The sequence below is a fragment of the Ictidomys tridecemlineatus genome, chromosome 10 (genome assembly GCF_052094955.1).
Source record: "Ictidomys tridecemlineatus isolate mIctTri1 chromosome 10, mIctTri1.hap1, whole genome shotgun sequence".
Lineage (NCBI taxonomy): Eukaryota > Metazoa > Chordata > Mammalia > Rodentia > Sciuridae > Ictidomys > Ictidomys tridecemlineatus.
This window is the reverse complement of record NC_135486.1, coordinates 80317567-80336526: the sequence shown is the minus strand read 5'-3', so window position 1 is coordinate 80336526 and position 18960 is coordinate 80317567. Positions and strand designations below refer to the sequence as shown.

The 18960-nt window shown below is 40.8% G+C and overlaps 1 protein-coding gene across 1 annotated transcript; it reads left to right on the top strand.

The window, feature by feature from the left end:
- Nucleotides 1-675: 675 nt before the first annotated feature.
- Nucleotides 676-3842, top strand: Otud1 (OTU deubiquitinase 1). The gene has a single exon (XM_005325814.4). It carries the CDS (start codon nucleotides 1148-1150, stop codon nucleotides 2591-2593), a length of 1446 nt encoding a protein of 481 aa, XP_005325871.2. The 5' UTR covers nucleotides 676-1147; the 3' UTR covers nucleotides 2594-3842.
- The last annotated feature ends 15118 nt before the right edge of the window (nucleotides 3843-18960 follow it).

The following is an 18960-nucleotide window of genomic DNA, read 5'->3' as shown; positions in this document are numbered from 1 at the left end:
GTTTATTCTTCTCTGCTGGCCAATGCAGTCCACTACCCTCTCAAGTGCCTCTGACCTATGCTCCAGCCCCACTGGATTTCAAAAGACCCTAAGCAGCAAGACATTTGGTATTCTGAGAAAGGCTGTATGGGCTTCCTTCCTTTCACCCATGTATTTCCCAGTTAACATGAGTTAGAGGGACAGAAAAGTTCGTCTCCTCTGAGCAGGGCAGCAAAATTCCTGTAAATCCGGCAGAGAACACGACCTAGATTAGTGAATCCCAGGCAGTGGTGAATGCAGGCAGGAATGATGGCCCTCGACCAGAAAAAGCCCATACAGATTTTAAGGCAGTGCCTTGCTCGGATGCTTGCTTCGAAGTGCAATTTTTGCAAACGTTGGAGCTGGCCAAGCAGCTCCCATCCCACCACAGCCCCAAACAGCAGTACAAAGTGGCACAGTCCAGAAATGAATGGCTCAGGTAACCGAAGCAGTGCTTAGCGGTCACGTGGACAGCAGTCAGGAATACCACGACTGCGCATGCCCCAGAGCCTCAGGGCTCCCCCGCCCAGCTCAGCCCGCGCCCCTGCCGGCGGCCACGCCCTTGACGTCCGCAGAGCAGGGCGGGGCGGGGCAAGGGCCAGAGAGGGCGGGGCGCGGACCGAAGTGGGCGGGGCGAGCTCGCGCAGTTGAATGGGGCGCCTAGACGAGCCGCACATTCCAGCAGGCCCACGTGACGCGGCCCCACGGCCTGAGGTAAACAACCGCGGCCCCGCCTCCCGGCCCTCCGCGCGCCCTGCACTCCTGCTCGCCGGCGGGACGCGCTCCAGCAGCGCGGGTGGCTTTCTCCGACAGTCCCCAGCGGCTGCCTAGGGCCGGAACAGCGGCAGCGGGCGCGGCGCCCCGGGCCTGCGGGCCGAGCGCGCCGGCAGGGGTCGAGCGCGCGTCCCCTCCCCGCCCCCACCGCGCGCTGTGGCGCAGCAGGAATTTGGCCCGGACCCGGTCTCTATTTGCGGCTCTTGACGCGCGGCGGCCGACAGTCCTTGGGTCATTTCTATTCTAGGGGCACTGGGTCATCGCGCTCAGCCGGCCCCCTCCTCCAGGCCCTGAGGGTGTGTCCCCTGCACCGGGGCTCGCCGCGCCTATAAGGGGCCGAGCGGCGGGCAGGGACATGCAGCTCTACAGCAGCGTCTGCACTCACTACCCAGCTGGGGGACCGGGTCCCACGGCCGCAGCTCCCGCGCCGCCTGCCGCCGCCGCCCCATTCAAGGTCTCCCTTCAACCTCCGGGACCTGCCAGCGCCGCGCCAGATTCCGAGACCGGTGAGTGCCAGCCCGCTGCGGCCGCTGAGCCCCGGGAAGCTGCCGCCGCCCCCGCCGCCAAGATGCCCGCCTTCTCCTCCTGCTTTGAGATGGTGTCCGGGGCCGCCGCCCCCGCCTCAGCGGCCACCGCCGGCCCGGTGGGAGCGTCCTGCAAGCCGCCGCTACCGCCGCACTACACGTCCACGGCGCAGATCACCGTGCGGGCCCTGGGCGCCGACAGGCTCCTGCTGCACGGGCCCGAACCGGGTTCCGGCGCCGCGGCCAGCGCCAACCCGCGCGGTCGCTGCCTCTTGCTGGCCCAGGCTCCCGGGGCCCCGGTGCCGCCGCGGCGGGGCTCCTCGGCCTGGCTCCTGGAGGAGCTGCTGAGGCCCGACTGTCCCGAACCCGCGGGGCTGGACGCAGCCCGGGAGGGACCTGATAGAAACTTCCGACTGAGCGAGCACCGTCAGGCCCTGGCCGCCGCTAAACACCGAGGTTCTGCGCCGCCCTCGGGGAGCCCGGAGCCCAGTCCCAGCCCGTGGGGCGAGGAACACCGAGCGGAGAGGATTCCCCGGGGGTGGGAGAGAGGTGGCGACCGCAGCGACTCTCCCGGGGCCGACGCGGCGCGACGGCTGGACCTGGAGACCGAAGCTCCCCCTGCACGGAGCAGCGAGGTGACCCAGAGTAGCGGAGCCGAGACGGTGGTGGTCTCCAGGTCGGATCCCAGAGATGAGAAGCTAGCCCTATATCTGGCCGAGGTAGAGAAGCAGGACAAGTACCTGCGACAGAGGAACAAGTACCGATTCCATATCATTCCCGACGGGAACTGCCTCTACCGAGCTGTTAGCAAGACCGTGTACGGGGATCAGAGCCTACACCGGGAGCTGAGGGAGCAGACGGTGCACTACATTGCCGATCATCTCGAGCACTTTAGCCCTCTGATTGAGGGCGACGTCGGGGAGTTTATCATCGCTGCTGCTCAGGATGGGGCATGGGCCGGGTACCCCGAATTGCTGGCTATGGGGCAGATGCTAAATGTGAATATCCACTTAACTACTGGAGGGAGGTTGGAGAGCCCCACAGTGTCAACCATGATTCACTATTTGGGCCCAGAGGATTCCCTAAGGCCTAGTATTTGGCTCAGCTGGCTCAGCAATGGACACTATGATGCAGTTTTTGATCACTCCTATCCTAACCCAGAGTATGACAATTGGTGCAAACAAACTCAAGTGCAAAGAAAACGCGATGAAGAACTTGCCAAATCCATGGCCATATCCCTATCCAAGATGTATATTGAACAAAATGCATGCTCTTGAAATGTCTGAAAACCTTACACCCTGGGGAAATTGCGTATATATAACTTGTGTTTGGAAAATCACATGAACTCTAAATCAGGGTAACAGCACTTTTAAACTTCCTAGTAGATTTACTGTAGGTGTAAAGCCTTAATCATATTTTGAATGTTTTCTCAGAGCTGAAGGTTGCTGGGCACCTAAATGATTTGTTTCATGATAGCTTTGGGTGAACTGCTATTTATAATTTGCTGTATAAAGTGAGCACTACTTAATTTGCAAGTTAATTTCTCACAGTGTAAATTTGTTCATTCCTGGTAGTCTATTTTCTATAAAAACGTATTTTTGCACAACATTTTTAAAAATGGTGTTACCTTCATCTATGATGTGTTCCATTTTGTCAAACAGCTTTCAAGCATAAATCCAGAGAAATGCTTTATATAAAATGTATTACTTTGAAGTGAGTTTGTGATTTAGTAGTTATTTTATGTTGTTGAAATTTGAATTTCACAATTCTTAGATAATTATTTCAAATTGATATTGATGCATTCATGTTACCACATGATTGGCCCATTCCATTTTGATGAAATAGATTTTTTTTAATTGTTATTTTTTTAGAAATGATCCGTCTTTATAAAGAAAAATGCTTAAGGGATGGCTGTGGGGAGATTTTTTTTTTTTTTCCTTTAAGGGATAGTACCAGGTCTTACTTGAATGAAAGTCTGATATTTGCTGATGGCAGAAGGATGATTTTGTACTCTTGTTGATGTTTAGAGTAGATTGTCTGGTGCTCTCCATTGTTTTTATTTACATGTGTCATTTTGTTACAAAAGAATTTAACATGGTATAAAATTTTGGGACAACTTAGGCCTCCTGCTTTATATACTTTCTTTTATATCTACTTGGATTCTTCTAAGAAAAAAACTAATAGCAAAATGTCTGGACCCAACCTTGGCAGTTATTTTATAGCAGGAGAATACTCTTAATACTGTGTTCCTTTTATGTTCTTCCAAAAGCCTAAGTAGGATTGCTGTGTATTATGTAAAAATGTTTGTAAACAGAGCTTATAAGGTTTGCTGGGTCAAACAGTGTTTCCAACTTAAAATCTATCTCATTGCAACTTTAACTACTTTTAGTCATATTTATTAAGTAATGCAGTTTGTACTTTTTTATTTTGTAACATTTTGTGATTTTTTTGTACAATACTGTATTTGTACATTAGAGCAATTCTCAGCTGATGGAATGAATGAATAAAATGCATACTTTTACAGTGTCTTTTTGGGTAGAGTGGTTTTTGAATTGATTTCTGTGGGAATCTTTCTTAAATGCATAATTTTTTTCATGTGTAAAAATGCCACAGAAGTATGAGAGATTTCCTAAATTCTCACATGAACAGGATAGGTTAATCATTAGTAATTTCAAAGGGTAAGTCTCAATGAAATATAATTTAAAGGTGGAGTAACTCAAGAAATTGCTCTCATTATTTCTAATTATAATTTTTATCTAAAATTATAGCTGGGCCTATTGGCTAATGAACAGGGAAGTGCAAGTTCTGTGTTCACCAGTAGAATGTCTAGTTTGTTATTTAGTCAAATTTTGTGTTTCACTCACTTTCAGCATAGATTTTAACTTTGTTTGTTTGTTTTTAAAGAGTAACCACTGCATTGCCCTAATTTTTTTCTAGTCTGGCCTCTTTGAGATAATGGGGATCTATGTTAAGATGTGTTCCCAGATTTAGTTGAAAAGTGCAAGTTACAGTTTGTGTTCCCTCCACATTCATGTGTTGAAACTTAATTTTACCCTCACGAATAAATTAGTATCTTTAAAAGGGCTTAGATGCTTTTGGCTTTTTGCTCTCTGGCATATGAGGATCCTTAGATGTCCTTCACCAGATGGGGAACTAACAAATATCTTTTGTTTATAAATTGTACAGTCTCAGGTATTTTGTTAGGATGTGTCTTGCAAAATAAAAGAAGTTTGAATTTTTTTTTTTTTTTTTTTTTTGCTTCCAGTTGATCAACAACATGGTTATAGGTACAACTGAGTTTGAATTCATTGTTTAACCACATGTTTGGAAGGATGTAGATGGCTATCAAGAAAAGAAAATTAAAAAAAAAAAGTCAAAAGCTTAAATGTTAACTAATGTCTTTCCCAGTCATTTTCTATAGATTGTCATTGTTTTGTTTTTTGAAGAGGAAATGTATTCTTTATGTTAACAGTAGTAGGCTTGAATCACCAAAGACTTAAAACAATTCAAGAAGTAGAAATGTGGTTAACTCTTTTTTACTTTAAGCAAACAGAATTATTAAATGGATCCATTCCTTCAGTTACTCTTAAAGAACAGCCACAAGACTCAAAACTCTATAAAGGAGGTGGGTGATGTTGTGATTAAGATAAAATTTTAAGTTTACTTCCCCATAAAATATGATATAGGATGGGCTGAGGTTGTGTTCAGTGGTAGAGTGCTTTCCTAGCATTTGTGAGGCACTGGGTTAGATTCTCAGCACCATATATAGTCTATTGACAACTAAGAAAATATTTTTAAAAAATGTACAGGAGAATAAAACCTATTAAGTAAACCCTACTGGTGTTTTTAGGTATTAGTAAGAAAAATCATACTATTAATTTCAGAATTTCATTGAAGAGGTACTTATATTTAAAACTATGATGCAAATAATAGTATAATTATTTGATTACTATTTAATTTAAAAATTAAAAGCCATAGTACTTCAATATTTTGGCAAAAATCTAATATCCAAATTGTTTTCCATTCAAATGTTTAAGCTAAGGTAAGACTCATTTTAGTATATTTAATTGAATATTAAACCACTATTGATAAGTGTCACAAAGACATGGGCATGTGAAACTTAAGTCACGTTTTTCTAAACTTACAGTTTACATACTTTAATATAGCAGAATTTCCATTAGGTACAAAGCTTTTTACAGAAGCCACATTTTATAGAGGAGAAAAAAATGCCTTTAATGCTTTAGGGTCCCCATGAATATCAGAATTGGTTAGCCTCAGTTTGGGTAAATAGTCTTAATGTTGAAATGTTTGTTTCATAGTATTTGTATTATAAAACAAAACCAGGATCTTCAGATAGTCTCACTGTTTTGCTTTATGTGTTTTGTTCTTTTTCCCTAAAGGAATAGAGAGCTAAACTCAAAATTTTATTGTGATACTCAGGGAGCTCATAGGAAAGAAAGGTAATAGAGAAGAAAAATAAACCTTGGGTCTTTGAACAGCTGATAATTTGGTTTGTAGGTGGTGTGGTTTGGATGTCCCCCAGAATTTGTGTGTTGGAAACTTAATCCCCAAAGTTTCACCCTAATGGTATTTGGAGGTGGAAACTTTGGGTCATAATTGGGTCTTCATGGATTAACGAATTATCCAAGGAATGGCTTTATCATAAAAGCAAGCTCTTTGGGGCTAACCATGTGATGCCCTCCACCATGTTATGCTGACACCAGCTACTGGACTTCCCAGTGAGCTGAATCTTTGTTCATTGTAAATTAGCCAGCCTGTGGAATTATGAATCATAACAGAAAAATAAGAAACTAGGTAAATATACTGGATTAATTGAAGTGTATTTGTCAAATATGTAGCATATTCACATGTAACAGTCATTTGTCACCTGAAATCATAATTCTAGACTCATTTTTTTATATTCCTTGTCTATAACTCTCTCAAAGAAACACTTGAGAAACTAGATGACATTTAATTCAGCTTTATTGCCTAGATTTACTTAGTTTATTAGGTATAGGCTATATTATTGTATTCCCTGTTGGATCCCTGAGTTACAACTCAATACTAAGGAGACGTAGGTAGAGGTAGGTGCTTAGAAATTATTGAATGAAGAAGTGAATTTAAGGGAAAATAAAGACACTGAAGTAGTGAGTTGCTAGAAACCTCAGGTACTTGTGTATGGTAAAGCATATACCATACCACTTAGTCATATCCCTGCCCTGAGTTCTATAATTGATGAAATAGTTTTTTAAACCAAAAGTTAAGAATGTATTGATTTGGGGCTGGGGATGTGGCTGAAGTGGTAACGCGCTCGCCTGGCATGCGTGCGGCCCGGGTTCGATCCTCAGCACCACATACCAACAAAGATGTTGTGTCTGCCAACTAAAAATTAAATATTAAAAATTGTCTCTCTCTCTCTCTCTCCTTTCTCTCCTCTCTCACTCTCTCTTAAAAAAAAAAAAAAGAATGTATTGATTTTACCTTTTGTATCATCTTTCAAACATTTGATAAATTGAACCAAGGTAAGTTTTTTAAAATATAGAACTTTGATTAATCTGAAGTAATTTTGTTGTCTTATTCCAAGATATTTGTTCTGGCTTGGTTTAAAGGGATGCACTCATCCCAAGACCAGTCTATAAACAGTTCTGATTTTGTTCTACTTTCTCATTGGCTTGGTTAGGAAGGAAATGTTGGATGGATTTCAAGCATGCTTTTCTGGCTGTTGTGTTTAGTAATAATGATTGCATGCTTGTACCGTTGGTCAATGGAGCCATGGCAAGTAGTATGAATCAGATCAAAACAAATGTGTTAGGGAAAACGTCATATTTCCTCCTGGTGTAAATTAGGTCAGCGACAATTGTGTATGAATAAAGGTCAGAGAGATAATTCACTGTTATCAGATTAGTCATAGTAAAACCTTATCTAGCCTCCCTTGTTTCTAACAATTGAGTTTTCTAAATAATTGAGCAGTCAATTTATGTGTAAAATATAAAATAAAACACGGTAACTACTTTGGATGAAATTCTTTAAGACTTCACCTATTTGCCTTTACAAAGTAGCTGAATATAGTTCATTCTGCCCTTGCTGTCTTATGGCTCTCCTGCAGACGTGGGCCTATTGGTGTAAAGCTTGGCAGACTGCTAAAGTGTGACTATGCTTCACAGGATCTCAGCTTGCTGGGACTTTAATCTTCATGTTTTATGCTTTCCTGTATCCTCCTTCATATTCTGATTTCTTTTCTCACAATTGTTACTTTTTGGCCCTAATTCCCCATATGATGCCTGTGTTCAATTAGACATACTAACAAACACACTTGTTAGAATCGATGTTGAATTAATAAGAACTTGGATCCTGAGTCAGAACTGGGATGGTTTGCTATGAGTAATGTGTTTAAGGTTTAGATTTTGCTGCCTTCTGTCTGGTGTTCTTTGGTGGAATCCTAGGTTTGTCAGCTTAAGAGGCCTCTGAATATGTGCAGTGGCATATGTACAAAGTGAACATACTTGGATTGGCTATACTAATCTTCAAAATGGAGTTGATTTGTCACTGTCTGGTTAAATTTTGCTGCTTCTCCACCATATGTAATCTTTTAGTACTTGTTAGGTAGCTAGTCAACCATTCGTGGGAGAGGGCAAACAAGGGTGACTGAAAACCACAGGGAGGCTAGCAGACTATCAGTCCTTGAACTGGGGGGGGGGGGGGCTTGGTATGTTAATAGCCACAATGACCTCACCTAAAGATAAGCTATTGTTACCAGATCAGGTCACACCCTACCAGGTGACCTGGACCTCCCTATGTCACAACCCCCAATCACTGTGGCAACCAAAACATCAAGACCCTCACAAAGAAAGTTTGCTGAAAGCTATTCAAAGAGTAATACATCAATTAAGGAGGTAGGAAATTGTGACAAAAACAGGAGATACAATTTCCTTAATTTCAACTCCAAGTGCCTCACCCTTCTCTTTTCCATTGGGTTCTGCAGTTCCTGGGTGGTCAAGAGGTGGACCTGGGTGGGACTCTAGAAACCTTCCTGGGGATCTCAATAAAACTGGAAGGCAGGTGCTGGGATGTAGCTCAGTGGCAAAGCATTTGCTTCTCATTCACAAAGTCCTGGGTTCGATCCCCAGTTTAAAAAACCAGAACAAAACTGGAAGGCAGTAGATATGCATTGTCCTAGTCCTCTCTAAAAGGACCCCCTTTCCTGTCCTAATAAACTCATGCCTGCTACTCCAAGCAACACGTCTGGAATCTTTCTAGTGTGATTGCAAGGACTGGTGAGAAAGGATTGCTGTGACTCCCTCAGCTTCCCAGCAGGCCCTTTGCCCTGTAGTATTGCATACCTGCCATTGCCTTGTTTATGCATTTTTTAAAATTAGTTTTCTAGTCCACTAAGCTGTGAGAATTATGAGGTAATTTCAATATCAGGTGCTCATTGAATGCTCCAAATCACAGTCTGCAAAGACACATCCAACACAAATATGACAGCTCTCTTTTGAATTTCTTGTCCTTAGTATTTCCTTAATGTGTGTGTTTTATGTCTATATGGGTAAACAGGCTTATTTTTCATATTCTGTCCTCCCCTTTTCATGAGAGTAAACTTTTTTCTCACACTGATCAAAATGGCTGAATAGGTTAAATAGGCACTCTGCTGTTAAAATGCTGACAAGTAGGACTTAGACAATAACAATTTGAAAAAGAGAAGGTTGAATTTAATTCCATGGGGTTCGTGCGATTTATATTTTAAAGCAGTTGCTGTAGAAAAAAAGACATTGCCTGTGCATGTGTATACACACACATAGACACGGCATTTTATTCTTTGAACTAGAATGATTTTTGAACTGTAAGTAAGGATGCTAAATAGATTGGCACTATATGATGTGTACTTAAGGTAATGATTAAGCAAAATGTTTCACGATAATGTGGTTGTATTTCTTAGCTTATCAAGGTACAGAAAGGAAGTGTGCAAAATAGGTAATTGTGAAGGGAATTTATACCAATGTGTCATGTAACACCTGTGCAGCCAATTTGTAAAATAAACTCCAATAAGGCTTTCAGTCCTGGTGAAAAACAGGAAACATTCACACTCTTTGTCTTGCAGTGAAACATGAGCTCTACTGGTGATGTAATAAGAATAAGAGAAGAAGGAAATGCCATGGTTGAGTGGAAGAATACAGTTAGGGAATTCTGACTTGCTGTCACTTCACTGTCTTGACCATCTTGCTGCAAAGCACTAGAGCTCTAGGGGGAGTAGTTGTTTAATTACATTTTAACTCTATATTTAAACAATGCTCTTGTCTCAGTAGTAACAGTAGATGCCTGAAACAGAAACTTCAGTAATTGCTTACACAGAATCCCAGGCCACAGAACAGAACGATTTAAGATGAATTTTGAATGGGTCAATACCAAGCTGTTGTCTGACAGATTTCTTTTTTTATTACCTGTTTCTTTTATTAATAGTGGCTGTTGGTGGAAACCAGTACTACTCAGAATTGCAGCAATTCATCAAGAGAGGGCTCTGTTGATTTAGAAGGCAACTTGACCCTACAAGAATAGTCGTATTAGTTAGGCCAAGCTATTGTAAGAAAAAGGAGTTTCTTTCTTTCTCACTTAAATGTTCCAAAGGCAGCAGTCTGGGTTGGCTCCCTAGAGGCTATCACCATCTGATCTGAGCTGTGCCACCACCCTGTCTAGATTCTAGCAGCTGAGAGGGAGAAGAGCTCACACCTAGGGGCCTTCCTTCAAGTCTGCTTTTCCCCATTGTCCAGAAAGCATCATGAAGCCACATGAAATTGGGAAATATTATTCAGACCATTTCCCAAGAAGAAGGGTAAATGGATTTTTGGTAGAAAAACTGCATTCTTTTTCAAATCTTTTCCAGAAATGGTTTTGAGTTAACATATCTATGTGAAGAAAAAATATAATATTGAAGTATCTTGGACTAGAGTGGATAAATATACATTAACTTATTTCACAGGACAAAGATAATAGAAGTAGAATTAGCTGTTGCCATAATTTAGGGTTTCTTATCAGCTCCTCAACAATGGATTTGTCACAGATGAAATGTATACATGTGCCAAGCCTTCCATGTTTTGAGAAGGCTGCTATTTTTCTATTTCCTTTCTATTCTTTATTGTTCTTTAATATATCGGCAATATCTTGAAAATCTGGTGTTCAACACAAGTCCTGTTTTTCTTTAGAAAGAACAATATAAAACTTTTTCCTTTTTAGTTTTTTTTTCTTTTTACAGATTTTTGCTTCTTTAGAATATTGCTGGTTTGACTTCTCCCACTATTTAGTGATTTCCTTTTGCCTAACCCTGCTTGGTTTCCTTTTGAAACATTTGTATGTGTTCTGCTCTGCTGAAAATTAGGTGGTCTTCTTTATTATTTATGTGTTCAATAACTTTGCTAATTTTCTAACTTATTACGTTTTTTTAAAGAAAATCACTAAATCTCGCCCCCCCCCAAAAAAAGAAAAGGAAAGCAAAAAGGTATCACCCCACCTCATCTCCCCACAAAAGGAAAGGAAAATAAAAAGGCACAAATGGGTCCTTAGAGGACAAGAAACTCCAAATAAGGGATATATTTAGGATTTAACAATGCAACTAATCCTCTGAAATTAGTTAATAGGAATGATCATAAATGGGCAGAGCAGGCAAAGGTAAAGATCATGCACCTTAAGAACTGGTCACTAAAGTTCTGGTGAAGAAAGGGACCTCCCAGTAACACCAGCTGTACAGCAAGTCCTTTCTTAGCAAGAACCAATCAAAAGTACTTGACATAAAGGCTGGGGGTGTAGCACAGTGGGAGGGAACTTGCACAGCATGTGTGGCCCCCTGGGTTCTATTTATGTCTCTACCAGGACCACCACAACAAGGAACATAATTAATACAAAGTAAGTTGTAACTGGCCTAAATATATATAATATTCTACAGCAATGTGTTATCATGAGAAGGGTGGTGGTCGGTATAAAGCCTAGAGAAAAGGCAGTCAAACAGTGCATTGGCAGTGTGTCCCATTTTATCTAGTGTTATGGCTTGGCTCTTCAGTGTACCCTAAAGGCCCCTGTGTGGAAGGCTTGGTCCTCAACTTGGAGCTACTGGAAGGAGGGAGAACTTTTGGGAGGTGGGATTTAGTGGAAGGAAGCGAGGTCATCAGGCATACCAGTGAAGTCCCCTTTCTCTCTATTTGCTTCCCAGCTGCCATAAGGTGAGCAGCTTTGGTCCATCACACATTCCATGCCATAATATTCTGTCTTTCCAGAGGGCCCCCAAACAACATGGCCAATCCATCCTGGAATGAAACATCAGAGACTGTGAGCCAAAATCAAACTTTCCTCTTCCAGTTGATTTTCTCCAGTGTTTTGTCACAGTGACTAAAAGCTGACTAACACACTGGTTAGCTAGCCACACTAATATGATGAACAATTTCAGAAAGTAATTTTGGGAAATTGGAGGAAAATATTTATCCAGCAAATATTACCTGGAGGATAGCAGGTACTGTGCTAAATATTATGGAAACTCAAAGGTGTTTAAGGAGGAGCTATAATAATCACATCTTGCTCACATATTATTTTGTTCACGAGAGAATTCTTTGGAGTCAAGTTGGCTGGGGTTCAAATTGTGACTTAACTAATTAGGTCAAGCATGACCTCAGGACAGTTAGTTAACCTCTTTAACCCTGATTCATCATTTGTGTAATGGAAATAGTTATATTCATTTCAGAGGGTGTCATAAGGATTAAATTCTAAATAACATAATTTATCTTAAGGATAGAGCATAAAATTAGCACTCAGTAAATGTTATAACTACTTTTATAATTATCATGTTGAGGATCATGAGACTAACTAGTATACATGAATTTATAGGGGAGTAAAAATGGAGCTTCCCTCCACCCTTCTAGAATCCTTAGCTGGGCTATGAACTAAATTGACATAAGTCAGATTAACAGTAAAAAAAAAAAAAAACGCATATAATTATGTATGTATGAATGGGTGTCTCACAAAACATGACTGGGAGAAGGGTCAGCTGAACTTACAAAGCATTTGAGTTATGAGAAGGAATAGGGATTTGGGGCTGCTGGGAGGGGATGGAAATACAGCTATGGGAAAGTGAGAAAAACAGGTGAATAGCTTTTAATTTTATGCTTACTTTAAGATTATTCTTTAATATTGAATGAGAGATTAATACTGCATATCATTACTTAGTAATAGATTTTTGCCTTTATTTATGCAAATATTATCTTAATACTTTTGCACTTGAGTATTTAATGTCAAATTTTTATTTTAAAGCTTGAAAATTACAAGTCCTTTTGGAAAAGGTGACATTGACTATTTCTATTTTGATGTTTATGTATTTAGTCAGTAGCAATCGATAGCTTCAGTCTGCCTAAAAATATCAAAACTATGTTTAGAATGAGCATTTTTTTTTTTTAAATGGGGCTGGGGCTGTAGCTTAGTGGTAAAGTATGTGTTTGGCATGCATGAGGCTGTGAGTTCAATCCTCAGCACTTCAGAACAACAAACAAAAACCCAAAACAAAACAAAGAAAGAATGGACACTTAAAAAATTTTTTTTTAATTGGGGAATTTTAAGTGGAATTTTGATGTCTTTGGTAAGAAATATGGGATTCTTTGATACATATTCTGCTTTAGATGCTTCATTTTTTAGTATAATGTTTCATGTGTCAAGTTTGATTTTACTTGACAAGGAAAAAAAAAATACAGGAGCTGTCTCTGTTTTAACCAGGATGAAATTGAAACAGGACAAGTTTTTATACCTAGTTTTAGTATAGGGACCCAGTAAGTTTTACATTCAGGAGATGTGTTTTCCCCAATGGATTGGTGATGGCTTCCAGGAACCCCAGGTTGAGAAGGTGTCAGGTGCAGGATTTTCAGAGGGTCCATAATCCATGGGAACAGAAGAAGGACATATCGATTAATGAAAACCAAAGTGTTTTTCCTCAAAATATATAAAGGATTGTTCAATTGAACTCTTATCAAAATGTAAGGGAATTCTCTGTCTTTCCTATATTTGCCTAAATTCAAGACAGAAATTCACTAAGACAATGGTCTTTCTACCCTCATCTACCCCCTTTCTGCCTAAGGATAAGAATCTAAATTCTCATTTGATTATGTCAACGTAAAAAAAAACAAAAACAAAAACAAACTCAGTTTTTAAGAAAATAGTTTGAGCCAAATATGAGTGATGATGGCCTGGGAACAGAGATTTAAGTTACCCTGAAGAACATGTTCCACTTTCAAAGAGGTTACATGAACTTTCATAGTCACAGAACCAAAGAGAGTCATAAATCAATACATTTACCAATTACATTGATGGGGACATCAGGTAGGCAGGCTATAGCAAGGGTGGGGGAGATCATTTCTGTAGGTCTCAGATGTCACAGCATTTTTTGCTTTAGGATTGGTAGAGCTTAGGAATACTCTGAGAAGTTGACGTAACAGGAAAATGTTAGGTTTCATACAAAAGTTAAAGGTAAATGGCTATTAAAAGGCTTAAGATAGCCCAAGATAATTTTGGCTCTGAACCTAAAAACATTCCCTCTTTCTACAATCATGATGTTCTACTCAGTCATGGTCAAGCAGTCTGCTGGATCTTTAATAAGAGAGCTTCAGTTCAGATACCAGCTCAGAGACTTAGGCACCTGCCAAACTCTGAGCAGACTTTCTCCCCAGAAATGTACCTTCCCACAGTTTTCCTGCCTCTGAAGCCCGAGACTCTTTTTCCTCCTTGAGGTCACTTCTCTAAAATGTATTTTTCTTGGTTGAATTCCTGTGTAAGGTGGCATGCTAAGTTGCTTTCTCTTGCATGCTGAGCACTGCATGCATAATTAACTTTTTTTTCCCTCTTATTAATGTCTTTTGTTGCAGAGACCCATCTCAATGTTGAACTAATGAGGATTGAAGATAAATTATATTTTTTTCATCCCTTCATAACTCACATGTCAAGTAGTTACCTTTTATAAGTCTGTGGGTGCTTTGCTGAGTTAAGGTGGACTCCATTTATAATTATTTTCCATGAAAGCTCAGCTTTAATTTTATTACTGAAGTAGAGGAAAAAATTCTTTTCCTCTTACTCTAACCTTTTTTTTTTTTTTTTGTGGCTGAATCTCTTTAACAAAAGACACATTAGCAAGAGAGAAAAACATACTGAAGTTTATCAACATGTGGCTCACACATGTTAACACATGGGAGTACCCAGAGATGAGTAACTCAAAGGGTGTTTAGAATTCAGGCTTATGTAACAACAATGAAGAAAGGGTTTGGGGCTACTGGGCAGGGAGACAAGTTATGGGAAGGTGACCAGGAAAGAGTATAGTCAGGAAAGGTAAGATCTGTATGAGATTTGCCTGCGTCTTCTTCATTGGTAAAAATTTCTTATTACTGAGTCATATTCTTTTTCTGGTACAAAAAGGGAAACACCCTTACAAATGGAGATTCCCTTTTTAAAGTTAATTTACCTCATTAAAGGGAAACAAATGTTTTGTCCTCAGAGCTTCTCCTGTGTCTAGTATCTCTCAAATTAACAACTCAAAATAATTCTTAGGTGAAAGATGATTTGAAGTGACTTGTTCTGGCTTCCTATATTACTCTTAGGAAAAATATGTTTCAGATTTCACTGTTCGCAGCACATGATGAAAATTTTGTTGTTAAGAAAACATATGTCTCTGGACAATAAAAAGCCACATAGAATGGGGTTGTCAGTTTCACTTTGTGTGTGTGTGTGTGTGTGTGTCTATGTGTGTGTGTGTCCACGTGTTTATGTGCACATGCCTTGAGAGATCTGGAGTGGGGCATGGACATTGTTATAGTTTGTATAACAAACATTGTTATAGATACTGCAAGAATGTTCAGAGGTGAAATTATTAGATAAGAACTATAATCAATGGATTGATCCACTTGAATGGATCAACTAGGTGGTGATTATAGGTAGGTAGGGGTGACTGGAGGAAGCAGATCACTGGGGGTGTGCCTTCGGGTTTATAGTTTGCCTATAAGCATTCTCTGTGCTTCCAAACTGTCATGAATGAGCAGCTCTCCTCTACCCTGCCCTGGTGTTCTGCCTCATCTTGGGCCTGAAGCTATGAAATTTGGCTGACCATGAATTGAACCTGTTAAACCTTGATCCAACATAAATTTTTCCTCCTCTAAGTTATTCTCATCTGAACTTTTGGTTACAGTGACACAAAGCTCACTGAAACAGACATCCTATTTTCTCCCCAGGTAAGTTTGATGATCAGCTGGTTTTAGGAACCCTTGAACTATAGGAAGTGTTTGTGTGAATCTCAGTGAGTGACCAAATGGCCTGTGAAATTTAGATTAAGAGAGAGAAGGTGAAGAATGAGATGAAAATCCATAAAAGCACATCTCTTCATTTGTGCTTTCAAATACTCAATGGGTAATTAAAACAGGGTGAAAACTTGGCATCACTACTTTCATTTTGCATCTGTTTCCTCTGCTCTGTATCATTCTCTCTTGTAGTTACCCTGGATTCCAGGGACAACAGATCTGGTTGATAAACATGTTGTGATGAGTGAAAATTCACCTCCTGGGTAACAGCAACTTTTTTTTTTTTTTTTTTTTTATCTTTCTCTAAAAAGGCCCTTCCTGACTAGTCCTGAGATATGATAACTAGACCACAGTTTGACCAAGACTCTGCATAATTCTGGTCCCCATTTCTTATATGACCTGGGAGCTCATGTCAGTACTCCCAAAGACGGGGCTGAGGAATTTGATTCCCTTCCTGGTTTTACTGTTCAAAATTCCTTTCTTGCCTTCACACTGTGGTCTCTTTGATTGGCATTTTGGGATGGGTGGCATGACCTAGTCTATTGGAATTCCTGAAGGTTGGGCCTTGGCCCTAAATGAACTCAGATAACAAAATCATTAGGAAAAGGATGAACATGGATATACTCACCAAATCTGAAATATCAAGATGAAGCAAATTAATTTGACTCGACATGTATGAACATGTCCATATTTGTGGACATGTATGAACATGTCCATATTTGTGCATATTTTGTAAGGAAAAAAAACACTGAATTCTGGGAAACTTTCAGGAGAAGAGCCATCTTCTAGTTTGTTCTCTGTTGCGGTAATTAGAATATCCGAGATTGGTAATTTATGAAGAAGTTTATTTTAGATTATGGTTCTGGAGGCTGACGAGTCCAGAATTAGTGGCTGCATAAAAATTAGTGGCTCCAACTTGTTATGCTGCTCCATAACAAGTTGGAAGGGCAAATGAGCATGTGCCTAAGAGGCATAGAAAAGAGGCAGCCTTACTTTATAACAACTTGCTCTGCCAGTAACTAATCTCAAGAGAATTAATCCAGTCCTTTGAGAAAGGCATTAATCCCTCTTATGACTTAATCACCTCTTAAAGGGCCCACCTCCCACTGCTGCCATATGGCAATGAAAACTCAATGTGAGTTTTGGAGGGGTCAAAAAGTTCCCCCATCAGCATAATTTTTCTTTTCTTTTTCTTTCTTTCTTTTTTCTTTTTTCTTTCTTTTTTTTTTTTTTGGTGCCAGGAATTGAACTCAGGGGCACTCAGCCACTGAGCCACACCCCCAGCCCTGTTTTGTATTTCATTTAGAGACAGGGTCTCACTGAGTTGCTTAGCATCTTGCTTTTGCTGAGGCTGGCTCTGAACTGTACTCCAGCCTCGGCCTCCCATTAGCTGGGATTACAGGCATGTGCCACCGTGCCTTGCAACTTTTCTTTTTCTTATCAGCAAGGAGTCCTTGGGTCCACATAGTAGCCAGGCCCTACTAGCTATCCTTTGTCACCACTATAGATGGTCAAAAGGGGAAGAATATCAGTTTCATTCTGCTTCTTAAGGAGGAAAAGGGCAATTATTCAGGATTCTTTGGATTGCATAAATGCCAGAAACTTGATTCAACTCTGGCTTCAGAAAAATAAAAATAAGGAATGGGGATCTTTTGAGAGATGAGGCTGACTGGGATCCTGGTGCAGCTCACAGAGGCAAAGAAAAAACTGCAGGAACCACATCCTTGGGCTGTGGAATCAGGTCTTCTGTGGAACAAATCTGTCTTTCTATGGCTTTCATCTCTTTAGGTTCTGCTTTTATTTAAATGTTGGCCTCATTCTTCCTCCCACAGGACTGAGGGTGGGTCCCTACTGAGCAATCTCGAATAGGAAAGAGTTCTTTTCCTGTCTCTGTATCAGTGGTTCATAAACATTTGTGGACATCATGATCACCTGAATTGCTTGTTAAAGAACACATCTGTAGAGTTTCTGTCAGGAGGTCTTGGGAGAGACTCTAGAATTTGTAGTTTCTAATAAGTTTCCAGGTGGTGTAGATGCTTCTGGTCCTAGGACTACACTTTGAAAACTATTGCTATACTTTAATCCCAGAAAAAAACTTTTTCCTTCCTTTGCTTTGCACTTGATGGTTTGCTTTGTATTGTAGAATGTGTTGGGGTTGGGAGATGCTTCTACTCTGGGTTTTTAACTGATCTATGTATTAACTTGATATGACAGATTAATAGGAGAAAAACAATTTTAACTATGTATGTCCCACAAAAACCAGAAGACTCATGGAAGCAGCCAGGTGATTTCTCCCAGGGGGTTGGAGAGGCTTCAGTACCTTCCCTCCTCTTATAAAGGTCTGGCGAATCGTCGGAGGGAGAGACCACACAGGAGACTTACTCCATGCAATTGGCAAACGGGGATTTATTGGGGATCCATTCCAGAGCGCTGGGACTCTGTGCTCACTCAAGAAGGGAGAGCAGCCCAGAGCCCAGAGCAAAGGTCCAGCAGAGCTTAAGTACACTTTTTGGAGAGGGCGGTGGGCTTTGCATACATCAGAACAAATCATCATGAGCGCGGGGAAATTGAACAACAACTCTGAGACGTGATTGGCAAATTCATTGGCAGGAACAGCTCGGGCAGGGGTGATTGGTCATTCCTAAGCGGGTTACACATTCAAACTGATTGGCTCGGGCCCTGTGACAAACTGCACAGGGCCCTAGGCTAAATGGCTAGTAGGGTGTTGTCTTAACTATCTCAGGAATCTGGGTGTAACAGAGGAACTCAATAATACCTAATCTTTTACATTTTAATTCAAGCCTTCCAGCTTAGAAACTTTACCCTTTCATTCTTAGATACTTTTATATAGATTTCTTTGGGGAAAGGGGAAATTTATGCTTTATTTTTCCTATATTGTCTAGTTCTGTTTCTTTTTGTTCAAAATAATTAATATGCAAAAGTTTCGGATTTTTGAGTGATGTGTTCTGAATCCTTTCATTTCCCACTGTCTTCACAATCGTAAGCAAAAATAACCGAATGGGGATAGATGATGGATCAAGGATGCTTTTACTAAGCAATGGAGCAGGAACATTTCAAGGGGAGAAAATGAAGACAGGTTACAACAAGGCTCTGAGTTTTATAGGGTTCAGCAGCAAGTCATGAGATGAATTGGTTTGGTGGGCTCATTGAGGGCAGGACAAGTTTTAGATTGTGGTAGAACTTGAGGGACCTTGGCTTCGAGGACTTTGGGTGCAGAACCAAGCATGGACCACGGAGACAGTGTTGCCACTGTCAGGTAGTCAGCCAAAGGACAGGTAGTCAGTGAAGTTAGTGGATGATCAGGTCAGAAAGAAATT

Excerpts from the sequence above, each read along its gene's own strand:
- Otud1 (XM_005325814.4), top strand. The coding sequence starts at position 1,148 with ATGCAGCTCTACAGCAGCGTCTGCACTCACTACCCAGCTGGGGGACCG.